This window comes from Lytechinus variegatus, chromosome 1 (genome assembly GCF_018143015.1).
Source record: "Lytechinus variegatus isolate NC3 chromosome 1, Lvar_3.0, whole genome shotgun sequence".
Lineage (NCBI taxonomy): Eukaryota > Metazoa > Echinodermata > Echinoidea > Temnopleuroida > Toxopneustidae > Lytechinus > Lytechinus variegatus.
Genome location: NC_054740.1, coordinates 20,489,637 through 20,511,592, shown reverse-complemented (window position 1 = coordinate 20,511,592; position 21,956 = coordinate 20,489,637). Strand labels below are relative to the sequence as shown.

General features: G+C 34.1%; 1 protein-coding gene across 2 annotated transcripts in view; it reads right to left on the bottom strand.

The window, feature by feature from the left end:
- The window catches only part of LOC121408699 (transmembrane protein 131-like), a 69,011-nt gene that overhangs the window by 38,855 nt on the left and 8,200 nt on the right, over window positions 1-21,956 (bottom strand). For both annotated transcript variants that reach the window (XM_041600261.1, XM_041600272.1), the window contains exons 3-5: window positions 21,723-21,763; window positions 9,506-9,586; window positions 6,128-6,251 (exon numbers count right to left, since the gene is read on the bottom strand). In XM_041600261.1, the coding sequence (XP_041456195.1) occupies window positions 6,128-6,251; window positions 9,506-9,586; window positions 21,723-21,763 (246 nt within the window). The remainder of the gene's footprint in view (window positions 1-6,127; window positions 6,252-9,505; window positions 9,587-21,722; window positions 21,764-21,956) is intronic.

Genomic DNA, 21,956 nt, shown 5'->3' with positions numbered 1-21,956 from the left:
TATGAATAAATTTCGCATAAATTGGCATAACTAATTTTCTTTTCTGTGATTTATGATTGAATTTCGCACTTAGCATAGATAATTTTCTACTCCAAACTTCAAAATTCTGTGTAGAAGTTTGGTGACCTTCATGAAGCTCTACCAGATGGAAGCAAAAATTCAAAATTGGTCAACAGAAATAAAGAAGAATGCATTTTTTGTGAATTTTGAAAAATGCGCATAAATTAGCATATTAAATGAGTTTCAAAATTCTGTGTAGACATTTTGAATCCCCCACCTAGTGCTATCATAATAATATAAAGCAAACAATATTGAAATCGGCGGACTTGAAATGGCGAAGAAGCATTTTGAAATTGTGGACGGACGACAGCCACGGCAAAAGCTCATCTAACATATTTTCATAACATTCATTATCACATCCAATGTACGTACATGTATTAACATTATAAACTCGATATCTGTTTTAATTTGTTTCTCAAAATGACAATTTATGTTAAAATCTTCAGGATGTTTCTAATATATTTTTGAAAAACACTTTTTGGAAAACACTTCAAAAATACTCTTCAAGAATTCAATTCAAGTTTAGTAATATTCTAACAACATTTTTGAAAATGCTATTTTACATCCAATTAAGGTACATGTAGATGTCAATAAAAATAAAATGTTATTGTGTTCCTATCAAAAAATCAGAACAATATTATGAAAAAAAAATTGTCGAAATATTTTGAAAACAAACATGACTTTTTTATCATCATATCATGGTTATAACATCGAACGTTTTTAAAAAAAAATCATATTAATTATGTAACATTATAAAATCGTTAGAAAAATATCATTTTGTGTCTTAATGTTTTTTTAATGTCTAGTATAGGTAAAGATATTTAAATACCATTTAGGAAAATATATCTGCTTGGCATATTAAAAATAAGGTTTATTGCATGTTTAACATAAGGGAAATATTGTTTCATTAATGTTATACAATGTTTTTAAAACTTTCTTTTGAAACCATGTCTAGGATCTTTTATGAATGTTATTATATAATTATAGCAACTAGCTGGATGTCCGTAGTATGGAATACACTGCAAACACTGCATAACAAACCACGTCCAAACCATGAGCTATTAATAGCTCCAAAAACTATTGACTGCCCCTTATCATGGAGGTCAGGAGGTCATTTCATGGAAGCCACAGGGTCCTGGTTTTTGTAGTCTAGTCATATAAACTGTAATACTTATTCAAGGGATGAAATCATTGGGTAAGAGAACATTTCAATAGAACAAAATTTGAATATCAAATAATCATGGCGGTATATGTCCATTCTGAAGAACATCGGTCACATCTGTGTATTTTCATCGTCCTTGGGGGTAAACTTGTATTTGAGTGGAAGCAAAAGTTTGGTACAAGAGACTAGTCGTACCTGTAGGCCACTGGTCTGGTTTCCCCTGACCCTCCACTGCCCATTGACCACGATGGGGGAGGGGGTCAGCATCTCTTGATTACTGCCTGAGCCAGAGACGTTTACCAGCTGGTGTCTCCTTGCAACTGGTGTAGTCTACTTATTCAAACTTTAATACTTGGTTCATGGGAGGAATCTTTTGGCGAGGGAGAAATTAGGCGCTGAATAGATATTTCTTAAGTGCATGAACACGAAGTCTTATGATTACAGTGTAAAAAAACACACAACTTTGCATTTTTCATCCTGTTTGAGGTGAAGTTGTTTGGGTAAAAATGTGTCTTGTTTGGTGTGTGAGACTAGGGCACCTGACCCCCTACCGTGTAACTTGTTTGATTGACGCTTAGCTTTTCTGATGCAGCAAAGTTTTGTACTGGACCTTGGTGGGGAGCGAAGAAGAGTGGATTGTCGCTGATTAGAGATTGGGAGACATGTGCCCTCTATGTTAGCTTTTGGGAAAGGGCACTTCCAAACAACAAGGTCCAATCTGGACTAGCGAAGATGAGTGGATTGTCGCTGATTAGAGATTGGGAGACATGTGCCCTCTATGTTAGCTTTTGGGAAAGGGCACTTCCAAACAACAAGGTCCAATCTGGACTTTTAGGCAGAGCTCTGCACGAAGCACTCCCTCATGGCATTGCAGGCTAATTCTCCTGATTTAACGGGTGTTGAATACCATTCTGTTATTACGCGCAACTGCCTGCACTAATGAAATATGCATACTATCTTCCCTGGCTCTGAGCTGATCAACATGTACTACCGCTAAGATTGGTAGATTATTTATTTATGGATAAATGCCCTTCCATAACACTAGTAGATTGTTTTCAAACATCAATATACAATGTGTCCAAGAAAAAATGAAACCCGTCTTCAGAGATAGTTAACAAAATCATCAAACATTTTTAATTACAAATCAAACACAAATTAATTTTCTGAGAAAAAAATTCTTTCCTGATTTCTAACCCCATTCTTGGTGAATGCAATAGAAATTTAAGACATGACTGTGGCCTGTCAAAAGCGATATGCACAGAACATCATCTCTTTAGAAATAGAATGAAGATAAAATAAATAAAAATTAATACTGATGAGCAATCCATCCCTTTCTTGTGCATGTTTTCCCTGTCCTAAACAAATTTTGATCAAAGTGTCTGTGCAACTTGATTTTGACATTGTAATTTTAAACTGTTATTGGTCATCTGAGTGAACTTATCCTTTTTCTAGGTATATGTATCTTCTATAAAGGAGAAAAAAAATGTTGATGATAACATATTGTACACTGTAATCTGTAAATTAAATATATAATTTGCCCATGGTATTGCCCGAGTTCCAAGTTTCCTTTTGTTCTGAGACACGCTGTAAATTCCCATTAAGCTTTTAAACATTTCAAAAGTTTCTTTTTCTGAGACACACTGTAAAATCCCATTCAGATTTTAAACATTTTCGTCCTCTGCCCCTCTTGTAAATAGATAAAAGGGAACTGATCGTGAAAACGATTTATCCTTTGTTACCTTGAGATGTAGTTAAGCTATATTCATGTAGGTCAACAATTGATAACATTGAGATTTATCACACATGGTCACATATGAAGGACTAAGTATTGTCTGTCCAATAACAGATGTTTCTATTGCACTCGGGCGTATTATCTATGATCATTAAATATTAAAGAAATTCAAGAATTCAATAAGAAGTGTTGTGGCTCAAACACTTGAAATGAAACTTTATTGAATCATAGTTTATCATACTTCTTAAACAAGATTTATGCTGATTCAAATGATTTATAATTTTAAAATATATTTGTAGATAGTGTAATAAAATTATCTTTGTATTCCACAATAAAACAATCAAAATCTTTTTATAGAACTGGACTTTGCACACCCATGCATGTCGATTTAAATCGAGTACTTTGACAGACATATTGACAGACAGTAATAAAAAAAAAACATTATCAAAGAATTCCAGTGAACTTTAGCCACATGATACAAAGAGCAATGGGAGATGAGGGACTTGTTGAAGTTCATGCAATACATGTACATGTATGTACGAGGTTTTCTTAACTTGATATAAACCAATAAACACATCTCAGTGACCAACTGAAGATGAAGGTGTCAGTGTCATGACTAAGTGGTCAATTAAAGGCACCTGACTATAAGTCTTGGGTTCAAATCTTAACGATGGCATTTGTGTCACGGCCCTGGTACAAAAGCTTTGTGATGAAAGAACACACTGAATGGTTCCTTGTCGTGCAGGCCTGTGAGTGGGGTTTCAAAAAAATAGCGGAAAAATCTGAAAATTTACCTTACTAATTACTATCACCAAGCCGCTGCATTTGCCCATCACGATTCACGGTGTATTATAGACCAAAAGCTTCAGTCTCTGTACATGTATTTTGTTTTGGCTCACTCACCAATACATAAACTGAAGAGCTTGGATGCCCGTACGTACAGACAACATATTTTAGCAGTAACGTTAGATCTAACAGTGGAAACCCGATTTTCCGATCGTTTTTTTTTTGCACATAAAATGTCACATTATGAAAAAGAAATCACATCCATATTTACGAAAAAATGTTCAAAATTCAGAAATATCGTACCTTAGACCGCAGATACTGCTAATTCCTTTGACATAATGATCGAAACATCGTCATCTTCGATCCTTTCGTTGGTCAACGAAAGTTGCCATCTTGGATGACGTCATCATCATTACAGACGTATTTACCAGTCGCAAAATATCGCGATTTGAGCCGCTGCTTTGCGCTTGTATGCCAACAACGGCAACGGTGCACGGTGTGATCCGCAGCAGTTTCATAGAGTTACATATATTTTATACTAAAAATTCGAAACTTCGCGAAGGCAAAAAAATACAAGGCCCCGTAACGTGTATATTCACAACACACACATTCTGCTCGCATCCATTTACCTAGACTTGTTTTCCAGCCGTTTTGGATAAAATAGCGGAATTTTGATTAAGAAAAAACAGAAATGGAACACAGGAAAAAAGCGGAAATTGAAATCGGTCTTAAAAATGAAAATAGCGGATTTCCGCTAAATAGCGGAGATTTCACAGGCCTGGGCTCCGTAACACAAAGGTTTGGGATGGATTGCAAATATGAAAGAAGCGCACTGATTGGTCCCTGGTCAGTATTTTAATCCAAATACGCATGTAACATTGATACTGATTGGTCAGTTCATTTAGCGATTGATCGCTAATCTTTGTGTTACGGAGCCCTGGTCGTGGAATGGGGGCCTAACAGTAATACCTCTACTGTATGAATCATAATATTCATGATTGTGTTCCTCGTCAGTGTTTAGAACAAAACTCGCATACAACAACGATCCATATTGGTTATTGCAATTAAGCTACTGATTGAAAATCTTTGTGTTGAAAAGGACCTAGAAATGTTTAAGTTCCCAATTTATTGCAACATAATTCACTCGTGTTATGAATGTTTATTTGCATCGCATGATCAGCAAGTTTCCCATTTCCTATTTGAGTTTGACATGACTCGAAAAGGAAACCTCTTTTCTCGACCTCTGTATAGTTCTACTTTAGATCCTTTACGGGTTCATGGCTGCGGGGGGGGGGGGGAGAATCAAGGGAAGAGAAGCCAACTTCCGGATTAAAATCTACTTCCTCAACCTATTACGGATAGCAAGCGACATGCATCTGAAATTAGACAGAGATCCTACTATAACATGTAAACACTACCTTTCTGGTCTGTTTATAAAGTGGTGACTTGGCATGGTCCCAGACCTAGATAACATAGCATAAATTAAACTACACGCATAGTCCTGCTAGGTTGAATTAACTATGTATCACTTCTCATTCTCGTCAAGCTAAGATGCATGAGTCAAACAAGAAAATGCATTTAGGAAGTTTTCACCTGATCATAAGATATGAATAGAATCATCCTTCAACCAGGTCAAATTACATCACTATGAAGCACCTACCCTATAGGGAAGTTATCCAGGACAGTGTCCAAGGCATCATGCTATGTTTTGTTTTTAGATTCAAGAGAGCAACAAACCATATCAGATCATAGCTCAGACTAGTAGACAACATAAGAACTATGACCTTTCCCAAATTCAAAATAAAACTTAGTCTTAAAAGCCTCTTTGACAAAGTAAAGTAAACTTACGACTAGTTCCTCCCCCCCCCAAAAAAAAAGTTAATAAAGAAAAGATGGTAAATTATGTATCATATACATGTACACAAACGAAACAGGGAAAGCATCCTTGAATACAATAGTATTTCAGGACAAAAATAGTGATTTTCATCTGACAATTTTGCTCTGAGCCAATGAGAGGCAAGGATTTTGGTAGCTTATAACAACATTCGGTGCAAGTCACCATTTGTTTCATATATACATGTATGCTCCCTTGAACTCTCTACAGAAAAGTGTATGCGATAGACATTGACATTCATTGTGGAGTGCTGTGGCCCAGTGGACGTTCTAGTCTCTGGACTTCACAAGAGGATTGTGGGTTCGAATCCCAGCCATGGCGTGATTCCCTACAGCAAGAAAATGATCCACAATGTGCTGCACTCAACCCAGGTGAGGTACATGATTACCAGCAGGAGGTAATCCTGCTGAGCACAGGAATCGGTAGCCAAGCATAGCTGGGGTAATGAGATAGTTAAGTTTTGACTTCATAATATCAAAATCTTTGTTCTTACCTTTTCTTGAAAAAATGAACAATGAAAGTGCGGTGTTGTTCCTGAGATGGAAAGCATTCGCAACATGTTTTCATGATGTGGGTTAAATACCCTAACTGTTCTTATTTCTGGCATGCCCACCGCACTGAAAAATAAAAGAAAAACATACATCAATTATTGAAAACAGTTGAAATTTTAGATGTGGTTTTAATTTAGAACATTTGCAAATCAAGCATCTCTTATTCAAAATAACCACTTTGATACTACAATGTATGTGCTGAACTCAATATATGAATCACTCATGAATATCATCACAATATCAGCTCATACAAACAGTAGAATATCATTTTTTGGGGTAGTTTGAATAGTTAATAGTTATATTTTGTGTTTGTTCTTCTTTAATACAAGATACAAATTTTAAAAGACGATGTTGACATCAGGGTAGCTTTTCAAGAAAAGTTTATAGTTCTTTTCACCGACTGGTTTGCTCTCATCAAATCAGATGCATGCAACAATAAATAGTGGAAATCATTATTTGTTCTTGGGAAAAGCTCCCTGATCATGTTTACGATACTGTATCCATACATTTAAAATGCTGTTATTCGAGATACATGTAAAATATTTAATTGGTCAGAAAAATGGTAATTTAGTTTCAATTTTCTGAAGTTATCAGTCCCATAATTCACAAAAACTTGTACTTAGAGTTCCTCCCTTCCACACCCATACCGGTATACAGAAGCACTTTCAAAACCATTTAGAGCTCATCTTCAGTTCTTACTAGACATTTCCTGGGATTTCCTCATTGTTTATTCAGTCTCCTCTAGTCAAAAGATGACTAGTCATACATGACTGCATGTTTGGTCTGTCAATATTCATCTCTTCTTTCATGTTTTCGTTTGACTCATGTATCAACCCACAAAGATAACACATTCACAGTTTCAAAAGAGACTTTTCAATTAAAGGGTGAAGATATAATAGTCCTTGCAAAAACATCGGAAAATCTACATGTACACATACATGTACATGTAAAATTGTTTTTCTCATTTATGTTTTAAAACTAATTTTGCAATCAATTAACACTCAAAGAGCTCACTACATGTATGACAGAAGGCTGCAGAAAGGCAGACTTCTTGTAAAAATCACGAAGTAGGCCTGCTTTCATTTTATATTCAATCATCGAAACTGGTTTTCTGTCTTTTTCCCGGGCTAAGTACTTTCCTGATGAAACCCACTTATAAACAAGATTACTAAACAGAATCTGCCAATTTCTGGTGAAGCTTCCTTGTTCTAAAGTTAACTAGTTTAGTACTAAAAAAATACCAAAAAGCATATGTACGTGTTGAGGAAGACAAGTACAGTGGAATGTGTCTTATAATATCATATTAAAGTCTATAGCTGATGACATGTCTTAAAAATGATCAGTGCTACATACATGTACATTGGATTGCTAAAGGTTAAAATACCCTTGGGCAATACATGTATCTGCAAAACTGATAATTTGAAAGAAAACCTACATACACAACACTCTATACTATCAAAGTATTTGTGTTATTATAGTTTTAAAATGGACTTTATCTCATAATTTCTCTCTTTATCCCTCTATGCTCTATCTCCACCATAAATTATGGGCAGTATTCAACTGGAACAAAATAAAGAGCTCATTATCCCTCGATTGCCTGTCATGCTGGAGAGCAATTATCAGAGTTCAAGTAGTATCCTATACACAATGCACACCCACACAAATTAACCACATAAGAACTGTAGTATTTGAATAGTTTTCTATATTAGGTTTCAATTGTATGATTTTTAAAATAAAATATTCTTCTTAATTTGTAATGTCTTATTTAACGATGAAGTGTGGATGGGACCACAGAAGAGCATTTACAGAAGTGCATACAATTCCTGAGCACGGTAACAACATAATGCCATTTACACCAAGGAAAACAACTCCAAATGGGCTGATGGTATGTCCTTGGTTATAATGTACATTGTAATTATAGTTTTTGTCTGTCAAATCTCGTTTCACCAGTGTAACTGAAGCATCAATTTTAATGACACTCAAAAAAAGGAGTGGTATTAGATTATTTGGTAAGTGCATGTATTGCCTGTCAATTTGAAAAAAAAATGACCTTATCAAGGTGAAATCTACAATATCATTATTGTGTATAAGTGGCCGTCAACACTGCAATAATACTGTAAGCATTTCGTAATGCAATGGTGAATCTACCTTGGAATGAAACGTACCATTCATTGGTGGGGGATACAATATGCATGTACACGTTGCAATTATCAATGCTCGGCTCTCACTTCAGCTTTAAATACAGGTCTACAACTCTGACTCTACCCCAGACATAAAGTACAGAGTATATGAAGCGAGGCTTTAATGCTACCTTTCATGCACTGATGAGACCACTATGCGAGCTGATGATGGTTTATTCATAAGATATTGGTATAAAAGCGATGCAGGTACCATAGTAACTCAAATACACTTTCATTACTAAAATATCAACCACGAAACTTCCTCTTCATACAATTTTTTCTCAGTAAGGCAACTAGGCAAGTCTATTAGGCTTTTAAAAGATAATTTCTCCTCTTTGTGATTTTCAGCATTATGCATGTTTCTAATGTACAAACAAACCAAAAATGTACAAAGTAGTCCCTATTGCATCGCATTTTAATTTTGTCTCTTTATCAAAATGAATTAGGCAGATCATACAAAATATGATAGGCATGTAACATAACCTAAGACAGGATTTGCTCATAACTACTGGATGAAATACAACCCTTGACAGAGTCTGACAACATTTGAAGTTGTTTTCTTCATATTCTTGTGAAATTGTGAACCGGAAATGTAGAAAAAAAATAAAATATGATTAACCATAGAGCTCAGTTATGGTTAATCTCCCAAGTTCCCAGGGATGTAGTATCCAGGGTAGAATGAAGTCAATTAAAGTTTCATTATCAATATCCTCATATGAAGGAAGAGATGTTCTATCTCTTGTATTGTCAGGGGATGGGTAATTATATGACACTACTGTACATGCACACGCCCATATATTTGATAATGAACATAATTTGGCTTCAAGTCAAGAAATACACAGATATTTTTACAATTTTTATGATGGAGTTTTTTTGTTTTTTTTTTCACTTTGTATGCAAGCACATTAGGAAGTAATTATTAGTTGTTTAGTTGCAAAATTTATGTAAATTTAACTGTCACAGAATATTGTAACACAGTTTTAAAAGGCTTTTATCTTTACTTAATTGAATTTCCTTACATTTATTACAAAAATGTCCTTGAATGTTTTACAAACCTTAAAGTGACAATTTTAGCATAATTTGAGACATACAGTATATTTAACTAAAATCAAAATTTACTTTAGTTATATTGGTACTTACTGTTCACCAAAATCTAACATTGCCGGTTCAAATCTAAGCGCTGAATTCCATTGAATTCCCATATGTTGATTTTTGCTGGCTCTGTAAAGAAAAAAAGAAATACATGTAGAATAATCAATTTTCAAAAGTGAAACTGTGTAAATACAATCAATGTCACCCTATTTCAAGAGAGTAGTCAGTATCTGAAAAGTTTGATTATTAGCATTCTTTGAATTAATGTTTGAAGATAATAATGTGTAAACTTCAAATTAAGATAAGAAACCTCTCATTAAAAAGAAACAATTACAGGTGATACAACACTAATAGGTTTATACATAGGGTGTGTTTATGCTTCCATTTAAACAGCGTTTAAATGAAAGTAAGCATGGATGCAACCGTGTTTTGGACTAATCACGTTTGGAAACGCTGATTCTGGCCTTAAAAGTGGAAGCATAAACACGGCCATAGATGCACTGTTACATGTGTATTGTTAAAGGCAGTCACCGATTTTATACACGACCATGGTTTGAACCAAACTGCCAATATTCTGGACTCTGGTTTAATAGACCATAGGGTCATTTATGTGATTCCATTCAGTACAAATATATGGGAAAAGGTGAATACAATAATTTACATCACCATAAAAGAATTGGTATGGACTAAAGAACACCAGTCAACAAAAGAAGCATACATGTACAAAATTAATTTTGACATTTGTTGGCTTCCCATAATTGTAGCAGATTTGGAAAATGGTTTTTACTTTAAAGAAAAAGACTTCAGAATATGGGCCAATAGGTCAATTCTTGCAAAGAGATATTGATACAAAGTTAAAAGGAAATCTCTTTTTAAAAAATGTTGAAAAGAATCTTTTTTTCAAATATAATAGTATCTCCTTCCTGTTCACATGAAGTGATTATTTTAAGAATATTTGAGAGCATCATCATTGTGCTCATACCGAAATTTCAAAACTAGATCAGATTTTATTATCATGACAAGACCCAAATGAATTGAATCTCCCACATGATCAGACTTTATTTACTTTTCCTTTCTCTTTACAATATTGTGTGTGAGCCTAAAATAACTCAGTATTTCCAATTGAATGGAAATGTCCAACCATTATCACTTTGCTGAGTAATAATTAACAACCTTTGGACCAGTCATTTTGAAAAATTCAACAAGCCATCAACACAACAGATTCTTTGGACTCACTGTATAGGCCTAGCAAACAGAATATTCTAGTCCTTTTCTTAGCTTTTCAAATGTCTGGCTAAATACATGTACACTGTACATTAAAGAAAAATAATCAATTGATATATATATTTGCCCAAAATAGGAATATCTTGATATGCAACAGGTGTAGAAGGTCTAGGCCTATAGGATTTCCATGTTAAAGGCACATATAAAGCCAACTACAAAAAGTATCATCTCGATGACAATTTACACACCCATGATGTCTCTTCAATAATAACCCCAGCTCACAATTCATTCTTAACACCCATAGGGTTTTATTGGCTAACTAGCAGACCCCAGCTATGTTGCCATGGTGATACAAGCTATCCCTCACAGTTCATCTGCACTATAACTCTCATTAGCTCATCAGCTTTACATGTATTATGTTTAATAACGCACATGTACGACAAGAGTACCAGTATAGGTACATCAAATTTCAATAAGTTGGTACCCTCACATTTTCATTTTGTCATCCCAATTCACACATTAGAATATGCGTTGTGAAGATACAAATTCGATTAAATTATAAAATCATTCCCTATTCAAACCAGGGCTGGTATTCCGAAAATTATTTCACATTTTATCTTTATATTTTCATTGTCACATTGGCTTATTACTTTTGACATGTGGTCTGGTCAATAGGCATAAATTCACATAATCAAATCAATTAAGAGTGGTCAGTGTACAAATTAAAATATAGGTAAAACAATTTTCTAGAATAAACCGACAAGGTCCATACAGTACACGTACACACACATTTTATATCTCTATAGGCCTACACTGTAAATTGACAAGGTATGTAGATGTTTTACTTCTCTATGAAGGCACTATATTGACAAAATAGACATGTATTGTATATCTCTACTACCCCATGAATAGAACACCCCACTGCCCATACAATAATAAGTCAACTGAATAAAACAAAATTTCGACATGTCAAAACCAGGCATGCATTTAAGCCAAATACAATAGAAACACAGTAGTCTATCAATAATATCCTTGGAGAGACATCAAAAAGGTTTTTTTGTGATTACTTTTGCTGGATTATCATTTAACATTCCAACCTTGACTAAGTTTAACCGATTCCCCAATCTCAATCTTTTTTGGTTAATTCATGAAAATTTTAATATCATCATTAGAGATATTCAGCAAAATATTGTTATTTTCATGTATGCATTATTCTCTGTGTGTGTTTGTTTTTTTACACTTTTCTAAAGAAAGAAATTCAGCTGAACAATGTGATGTCAGACAGATGTAATTATGGTCAATGAATTAGAAGAATTAAGCATTATTGCTACAATTACTGACATGCTGGACCTTGATCATTCTGGTCAATGAATTAGAAGAATTACGTGTAAGCATTATTGCTACAATTACTGACATGCTGGACCTTGATCATTCCCCAACAGTATCTATATTACTTTTCATTTTTGTTTGGGGCATTTTTAGGGGGATGTTTGGTTATGTAAGCATGACAATTAGAGGTGTGTTTATTCTCTAAATGATTATGAGGTATGATTCTATACAATGTTTAAGTGTGTCTCTTTTATAATCAATTATTAGCCTACCAGTATATTGCACACATATACCAATTATGCATCTCAATAGACAATCAATAATCAAATATCAATATCTTAAAAGATTACATGACAGTGTTTAAATACCGGTACTTTAAAAACCAGTCTTGTATATGTGTACTACACACCTCAACCTCCACAGTGACTTCTTATTTACGTCTTGGACGTTGAAAAATATGATACATGACATCACAGAGTTTGGCGGTTACGATTACACCCCATGCTCTCTATAGGCATTTGACCCCAGGACATTCAATATCTCTTGGTATGTCTGGTGTCAACTACTCTAGTCTCATGAACCAAGACCCTCAAGATGCAAAATAAATGATGCTGTCCAAGGTTAATAAGAGCTCATAGTTTATTCCTTTAAAGACATGACATAGGTATCGTTGATCCCTCGGCTTTGAGCAATGATTTTCGAGGAACAGATTATTTGGATGCACATAAAATGTAATACGGGACGGACCTGCAACATAGCCTATGTCATGTAGTTAATAAGATTGGGAGAAGGTAAATGCCAGGTGTATGGAATCGGGTATTGAACAGTGAGGATAAGCTGCATGTTGTCGTCATCATTGGTAGATTGATACGAGGTTATCACTTTCATCTATTATAATCCCTTTTGTTTTAGGAGGAGTATGAAATATTCATACAGATCTACATGTACATGTACCATATTCTAACTTTATAGAAGTTGAAAAGTTGAAAATAAAATTTTCCTGCCTGCATCTGGGGCATTAATGTAACTGTAGTGAAAAGGCCCAAATGTGATTTTCTATTTGAAAACTTAATTATTGTTTTAGGGCGAATATTTACAATATTATTGATGTGTTAAATTGGAAAGGAAAAAAAATGAAAATTATGAATTTCATATATTGCATTCAGGAGCAGAAGGGGGCCTTAATGATTTCATTCTCCATTGTAAATTTACACTTATGACTGCAAACTGAAAAAGTATGTTTTTTTCTTCAAACCTATGGCACTGTAATGTGGTAATCACTGGTTTTCTGAGTTTTCATCTTTATTTACCAACAGTTTGTAACACCAAGTAATTCCTAGAAAAATAACTCAAATGTCCGTATTCTGAAGTCAGGTTTAACTTAGACCGTGGTCTAATTCTGTGCTAAAATTAAGGGAAGCCAAAGGTGTCGAAATTTTTATCAAGTTGTATGTTTCTTTATGTTTACTGTGCTCTTTCCTGATTCATCCATGGTGGTGACGTATGTAACGATTGGCTATCCATACATACCCATATCCATCAGGGGTGTGAGTGGTCACAAATAAAAAGATCTGAAAAAAGCTGAGGAGTGGTGAAAAAGTCTGAAATAGAACAAGCTCCCATTCTTTTTGTACAGAGGAAAGCAAAAAAAAAGCTGAAAAAAAAGCTGAAAAAAAGCTGAAATTAAGCTGAAAATCAAAACAAAAAAATCTGAAATCAGATAAAAATCTGAAATCTCACACCCCTGATATCCATACAACTACAATTTTAAACCCGAGTTTAAGTTGAACCCGACTTCAGAATACGGGCAAAAGGCTCTACTGTGTATGCATTAATTTCTTTATAGGTACATATACTGTCAATGTTTTCCAACTCTTTTCTGATATCATTAACAGAGAAATATAACCAGTAGTTCCTGAACTTGGCACATGCAATAAAGCCATTGACTTCAAACCTTGTTGCAAGGACTTGAAGCATTGTAAATGTCCTATTTTACCTCTTGGCTATCTGTTCCTTATTTCAGTTTCATGACGTGTCAAGAAGATTAGTTTTAAAAGCTTATCTATCCTGTTTTCTGGTTTCTCAATTGTAGTATAGGCCTATATGCACTCATGGTGGGATTCAATACAGGCATATTACTGTTCATTAATTTTCAAAACTAATCAACTTAGGCCTACATGCATGTATAATATATTTGGTGTTTGTTTTATTATTTTTACACAACAGTGTAAATGTAATTATCACTACAACTATACATAAATGAGGAAAAATCAATGGGACAAAGGATGCAGTATTTGGTACCCTGGGGTACCAAATAATAATCCGCCATTTTGTTGAATTATTTATTTTATTTTTTGCGCTGTACCCTGGGTTACCAAAAAATGTGTACAAGTATATTTTAATGTTTTGTACAGATTTTTTTTTTTAGTGATCTTATGTAACAATTAATGCATGCAAATGATAACTTTATTCTATTTGTTTACTATTATTGGCATTAGATTGTATCAAAGAAAGGAAATAGGCGTTGTGATCATTGTCCCCATTCATTGTCATGATTGTCGCACCGATCGTACGACCGTGATCACCATGACAACAATGTAACTGTACACTATTACAACACGAGATGGCGCTGCACAACGCCGTACACCGGGGTACCGTAGTACCCCGGGGTACGGCGTGGTGCATCAAAGGTATCCCTAATAAATATTGCCCTTATATATTGTAAAAGTGCATATAGGATTATCAATGATCATAGACAACTTCTATCCAATATGGATATTATAATAAACATCATTCTTTGTGTTATTTTTATCATCAAAAAATTCCCACCCTCACCGTAAAGTGCTTTTGCCAAGGCTCAATAAGAAAATCACTTGAATAACTCCCATCTAGGCCTATATAAAATATTCGATTTTTTTTCTCTCCCAAGCCTACATTGCTAATGATGGATCATACCTATCTCCACCCATTGACACCTTGCTTGATAGGTCAGTTATGGCAGCTGTGTACATGTATGTTATGTTCTGACATGTAGGTCTGTGATGTCATTTTGTTCCCAAGATAACCCCAGTCACTACTGCTAATAATCAATAGACATGAGAGTAATGCATAGTACAGTACACGCTTGATTGTATGGGGCTCAGAATGCACGTCCTATATGTACATGTAGTCTACGTGTATTAAAGCGGTTGCATGTCTGATCAGTGTATCAATTACCCTGGATGTTAGCTATAGAAATACAACAATCATTATTAAAGAAATTACATCAGCAATATTAGGGGGTTTTTATCATCAGAATATTATAAAGAAATAGTTTGTTAAAGATATAAAATGACAGTTATCAGTATCACTATAACATCAACATATCATATTTTTATTTATTGTTATCACTTTTAATGGGTTAGCGGTAGCCTACATGTTTGGTTGTTTAAATGGGAGGTGTATGACATGTCTTAATTTGTGAGTTCACAAATATTGTATCAGACCCATTCAAGGGGCGGAGAACCAGACAAAAGGCACTGACACAATCTGAGCAGCAAATATAGGCCTACTGTTTTATTATTTTTATGTTATACTGACCAGTTAAAAACAATATACACTAAAACAAAAATAATAATTTTGAGGGCAAATTGAAACCCGTTTCCAGATTTTAATGATTGCAATTACCTCCTACACTGTGTCACTCTTGATAGTCTTTATGTGTAGTGTATTTATAAAAAAAAGATTTTTAGATAGCAACTTCCACAGGTTACATGTCTATGCATACTTTTTAAATACCTTTATGCATTTGAATCAATTCTGCCTTTCAATTTGTAGAACTTGGGGACTATCATTAGTCCTACATGTAACCTTTAAAGATCAGGCAGAATTAACCCCCATCCCTTCCTTTTTCTCATCTGGAGTGACATCTCTCTATTATCATCTGGAATTATCACATCCTAAGTGCCTGTAGACTGGACTGAATTAGCCCATAGGTTGATATGATGATGATATGATAATAGGATGACACCATCTCATCTGCATCCATTTAGAATGGAAGCCTTGACAACCAACCCCCTTTTATCTTGGCATCAAACGAACCTCTCTCGCTCTGCTTGTTTCCTTCGCTTTGCTCATGGTCAATTTAGTGTGACTACTGATGAAATGCATCTATAGACGGAGGAAGCAGTAGGCATCGCGGTAAAACCCCTTTTAATATTCAACACACTACACATGTTAACAAATACATACCTGTAGGCCTACCTGAGTACTATAGTTGAATGCATGGGGTATATATGATTGAAATTACAATCAAGCAAAGTAGCAAACCCATTGGTTAGGATGCTTCATTGAAAGGTTTAGGGTCCACTGTTTTTTTTATGATCCTGAAATCAATTGAATGCAGTGACATTTCTTGAGCATATTAGAGACCAGTTTTGAAATTGCTTTTTATTTTTCGGGAGCCATTTTGAAAATATTTTTTTACTTTACCAGACCATTTTCAGTTTTCAGGAGCCATTCTTTTTTTCATGATTTAGCACATGACTTTGCATTGCAGTTTGTCCTGCTTCTTTACAAATTCATTCTTTTTTTTTCTTTATTGTAAAATGAGTATTAAATTTATTGTTGTTCATGTTTGTATCTCATGTTTAAAATCAACTGGACATTATAACTTTTTAAATGTTGTCCGTCAAATTGAATGGGATGAAACTTATCAAATTTGTTCTTAGAGGAATCCTTTTCATATTTTTTTAAATTCTTATTTGATACAAACTCACTTGAAAATCATCTTATGAAATATTGAATGCATTGCAGCCAGCTTAAACATCAAAATGGCAACTTATTTCACAAGCTAATAAAGCGATGCCTATGCCAGCACAGTCACTAAACGCAGCACAGCTCAGTCAATCATCACCGCAACACAGGCAAGTGTGAAACTGCATTAGCGCCAATACATGTATAAACTCAGGCACTGACAGTTGCTCACCAAAAATCCCCGCTGAAAATCCTAATTTCGGCCTTTAAATTGCGGGATCCGTGCCATATTTCCAGGCCATATAGAGCCTGGCCTGGCTGTCTGGCTACTGTGCAGGTGTGGATGGGAGACTAGACGGGCACAGACAGGAGCGATTTTCATGTTGGGAGTTGCTCGATACTTGAAAGTTTTGGGCAGTTGCGAGAGCGATTTGAAAGCATACAAGAGCGTCTATTTTCAACGCTGTTAGAATCTTGTGTTCAAATAATCCATAAAAGTCATTGACATCTACCATATTTAGAATCAGTCTAATGCAGACATCATAAAACCTGCAGCAATACCGTTACATGCAAGGCCTTTCTAACAAGCCTGAATCTGTGGATTGTCTTTCAGTGTACTTGAAATGTATTGATGCAATTACTGGGTGCCCCTTTAAAAGGAAAGTAACCTCGGTAAACATGATATTAAAGCTATTATCGTGTTGTGGATCAAGACCATTAATTAATATGAGTGATGGCACATTAAAATGAATGCTGGGATGCAATACCAGTTAACACTAAAGCTTAACGTTTAATATTTCATATTGCAAATTCACTTTTCTTCGAAAGAGTTTATCAACTATTCTAGAGTTGGGCATAATAAAATTGTTTTCCATAACAGAGAGCCCTGGGAAAAATAGGTCACTTGGTCATTTGTGTTTTATTTGTTTACTTTTTCTGAGTCCTCTGCTCATGATATGTTCCATTCTATTTTATGGACAATGTTCTACTGCACCATTTGCTAGTAAAAAAAATGTAGGCAAAACTTTGAAAATGTTGGTCAGTTGACATATTTCTTATATTAATGACCTTCCTCCTTTTAAAAAAATGAAATGAGCCCAGTATCTAGGACAGCTTACTGTGGTTCCCTAATATGGTAGTGTATATCTGTGTTTCAGGAAGTTATTAACATTTAACATAATTTCCAAGATGAAAAGGAACATAATGATTGCAGGACAAACCATACATGTACAGCGTGGGTCCGTGGGAACTAACTTTCATAATGGGACTTCCTTCTTTATAATCATCTACACTTAGAGAAGTTGTTTCCTTTTCTTTTCTTTCCAAACAGCTAAGTTTAGAACTATTCATTTTATTTAAAAATAATGATACTTTTTCAAAGCGCAACAATAATCATATTTAAAGGTCAAGTCCACCCCAGAAAAAGGTTGATTTGAATAAATAGAGAAAAATCAAACATGAATAACGCTGAAAACTTCATCAAAATCAGATGTAAAATAAGAAACTTTATGACATTTTAAAGTTTCGCTTATTTTTCATAAAACAGTTCTATGCTCAACTCAGTGATATGCGAATGAGAGAGTCGATGATGTCACTCACTCACTATTTCTTTTGTTTTTTATTGTTTGAATAATACAATATTTCAATTTTTATGAATTCGACAATTAGGACCCCCTTGCTTAAACCGCAAAATGTTAGAATAGTTGAATTACATGTATTCAGGGAGGAATAAAACTTTGTTTCACATGACAATGACGAGAAAATAAAAATATTTCATATAATAAAATACAAAAGAAATAGTGAGTGGAGGATGTCATCGGTCCCATCATTTGCATGCCGACCAGGATGTGCACATAAATGTTTGGAAAAATTAAGCAAAACTTTAAAATGTTAAAACTTTCTTATTTTACATCCAATTTTGATGAAATTTTCAGTGTTATGTTTGTTTGATTTTTCTCTTTCTATTCAAAGCAGCTTTTGTTGGGGTGGACTTGTCCTTTAAATGGAGACATGCTGACATAATGTAGGACATACAAAATGTTACTACGATAACAGTACTTGAAACTGCCAACAGGGAAAATCTTAGTGATAATCGCTTACAATGCATCAAGTGCCTCTAGTACTAGTACATGTAGGCTTGTAATATACATGAAGAGGAAAATTAAAGAGTTATTTGTGTAGAACACCAGGGTAAGTGCATGAACCAGACTTTCTTCAGTTTTGGTTTCGTTCAAATGCAGATGCAATCACTTTTTAGCCTGATTAATATCTGTGATGATAATGAAAGATTGTGATTTCTATAGCAAAGAAAAGTAAATACTCAAATGAACTGCAGACAATCATGTCTCAAGTTACAAAATTTTGCAACTTTTTATGTCCTTGCTATTACTGCTCTTTCGAATAAAAATGTGATATTCAATTCATAATGTGTACAATACAAAATGACATCTGTATGGGCTCCTTTTTATTCCTACTTAAAAAAATCAAAGTTTTTTTTAAAAGACTTGCACATATACATGTACAGGGCATTGATATCTCTGACATTTACAGAAGTGGCATTGTTCAGATGTTAATCTTCTTGTATCACAATAAAACTAAAATGATCAATTGAAATCGACTTCTCAAGTGGAGGAACTTAAGCCAGGGGGGGGGGTTCATGGTGTAAAAATACATGATTTTTAGTGCATACATTGTTTGGTAAATCCTAATCTGTGTGTATTGTTACAAAGTGAATCATGACTATACAAGGAATGTCCTGGGGTATGTTTGGGGAAATCCCCTTCATAATCCACATTCTTTAAAAAATATCACCTAGTTTTGAGGAAATCAATCAACAAAATAATGACTTGTATCAAGCAGTATTTTAAGGTTTACTCTAATTTGTCTTTTGGCAATCCTCGCGTCAGTTATTCAAACTTTTTCATTGAAGGTGGAGGTTTTACGATATGTGGAAGAGATAATTCAGAGGGTCCATATCATAGGATGAGCTTGCTTATAAGGGCCCTGTTTCATAAACACTTAACTTTGCCATTATTGTAACTACCATGTACACCTTAACTGTGATTGGCTGCAGAGCCTGATACGTACCATGGTACATGTAGTATAATGACAAGGATATCATAGTGGTACATGTACATTAGATCTGTATGAAATGGAGAAAGATCTCAATTATCTTATTCAATAAATAATTTTTCAGAACAGCATTTCAGTCTACATTATTCTTTAAATGGATTCAATAACTCATTTGGCATGAAGACCTATTATAGGGCAAGTCCAAGAAAAGGTCACCCTAGAAGGCAAAATTTCATCTTTAATTTAAGAAGTTATCTTTGGTGGGGTAAGAAAGCCCAAATGTTAAATTTTAAAATTTCATTAAGAAAAATCTGATAATATGCAGATTTATGCTAATTTGGAGCACCTAATTTGCATAATTGGTAAAATGGGCGTTACGTATGGGACAATTATAAAAACTCATAGAAAATAAAAACAAAACTTGTGAGATTTAGTCATAGGTGGGACATGGACCCCCTAACATCTTATTACTTTTGGGGGAAAAATGTGATGTCATCTAATTAATTATGCAAATTAGGTCTTGTCCAAGGAAGGAATGTCCCATACGTAACATTTTGAGGATGTTTTTTTAAGTTATTTCTCATAATACAATACTTGCATTGCTGCATCTCTGGGAAGTTCTAATTTATAAAGTATGAAAATGTTATACCTCAAAAAGTTTCAAAAATAGAGTTTACTTTTTAATTAAAAGTTAATTAAAAAATTGTTACGTATGGGACAACATGTTACGTATGGGACATTTACACACAATGTCAATGGGGAGATTTGTGTACAAAGTGAATGGAGAAAAAAAAAATTCAAGAGTGCTCTAAAAAGTGATTATTTACCTTTTCTTTAATTTTTAAAGACTGATTTGTTATGAATACTGATTAATGAAAACAATTGAAGTGAAAAAATTGTGAAAATGGAAAAATATGAATAAAATAAAAAACAATAGAAATACATAAGAAATTCATGAAACCATGAAAAACAAGGGAAAAAATGTTGAAATGGCTAATTTCCTTTTCAGTCATATCAAATATGTCTCAATAGAACATTTTAAAAGATAGAAACTCTTTTGTTATTTCCATATTTTAAATTATTTCAATTTGTTGAATTATGGGGGAAATTGTGTACGTTCTCTATGGGGACAAAATGTCCCATACGTAACTGTCCCATACGTAACATGTCATTAATTTGTTTAATTAGAGTCTGTAATTAGAGGGATTTGGCTTATGACATGAAACTTGCCTTAGATATACTAGAGTATTGTGACTTCTATCACACTAAGTTACAAGTTGTCAAATGAAATACTTTCAGAGAATTCTCAACTTGAAAAAATTGTTTTAAAAATTGTCTTTTTTCTGCGTCCCATACGTAACGGCCCATCTTTTCTCTCTAAAAGGTCAAGGTCGAGGTCATATGCCACCATTTTTTCCATGATTATTCTTCTCCTAGATGTCTACCATCATGAGGGTATTCAATCTCATCAAAGTCAATTAACACTATTTTTCAGGTCATTGAAGCCTCTGAAATGTCCCATACATAACGCGCGCGAATTCTTGGACTTGCCCTATAGCTTTACCAATAAATCATGGAGGTCTTTATGTAAAGCAACAATTTCATTGGCATGTCCAAGGCTTATACCATGGACCCTACAAATCAAACACTGACATAATGGGAGAATTACAAGTAGCCATGGAAACTGGTTGCCATTTCCAAATAAGAGGCATAAATTATGTGTTCTCCTGTTCTACTTTGAATGATTCTAATTCTTGTGGAACAACTTGATTTTCTAAAGATTTTTTAGATGAAATACTTACATGCACCCATTTTCGCTTATTGTAAATGTTTGACTTGTCACAATGATTCTAATTCTCGTGGAATGACTTGATTTTTCAAAGATTTTTTTAGATGAAATACTTACCCATTTTCGCCTATTGTAAATGTTTGACTTGTCAGATCACTCTGTGTAACAGAAAAAAATAGTGAGAAGGGGGAAACAAATGAAAGTATGAAATTAATGAGATTTTCAACAATTCATTTAGTGAATATAATAAAATAAATTCCTCATCTGGGACAAAGTAGAGTCACAGTGGGTGTGAAGAAAATTTGGCCATTCCATACAGGATTTGAAACCTGGTTAATAATATGTCATTTC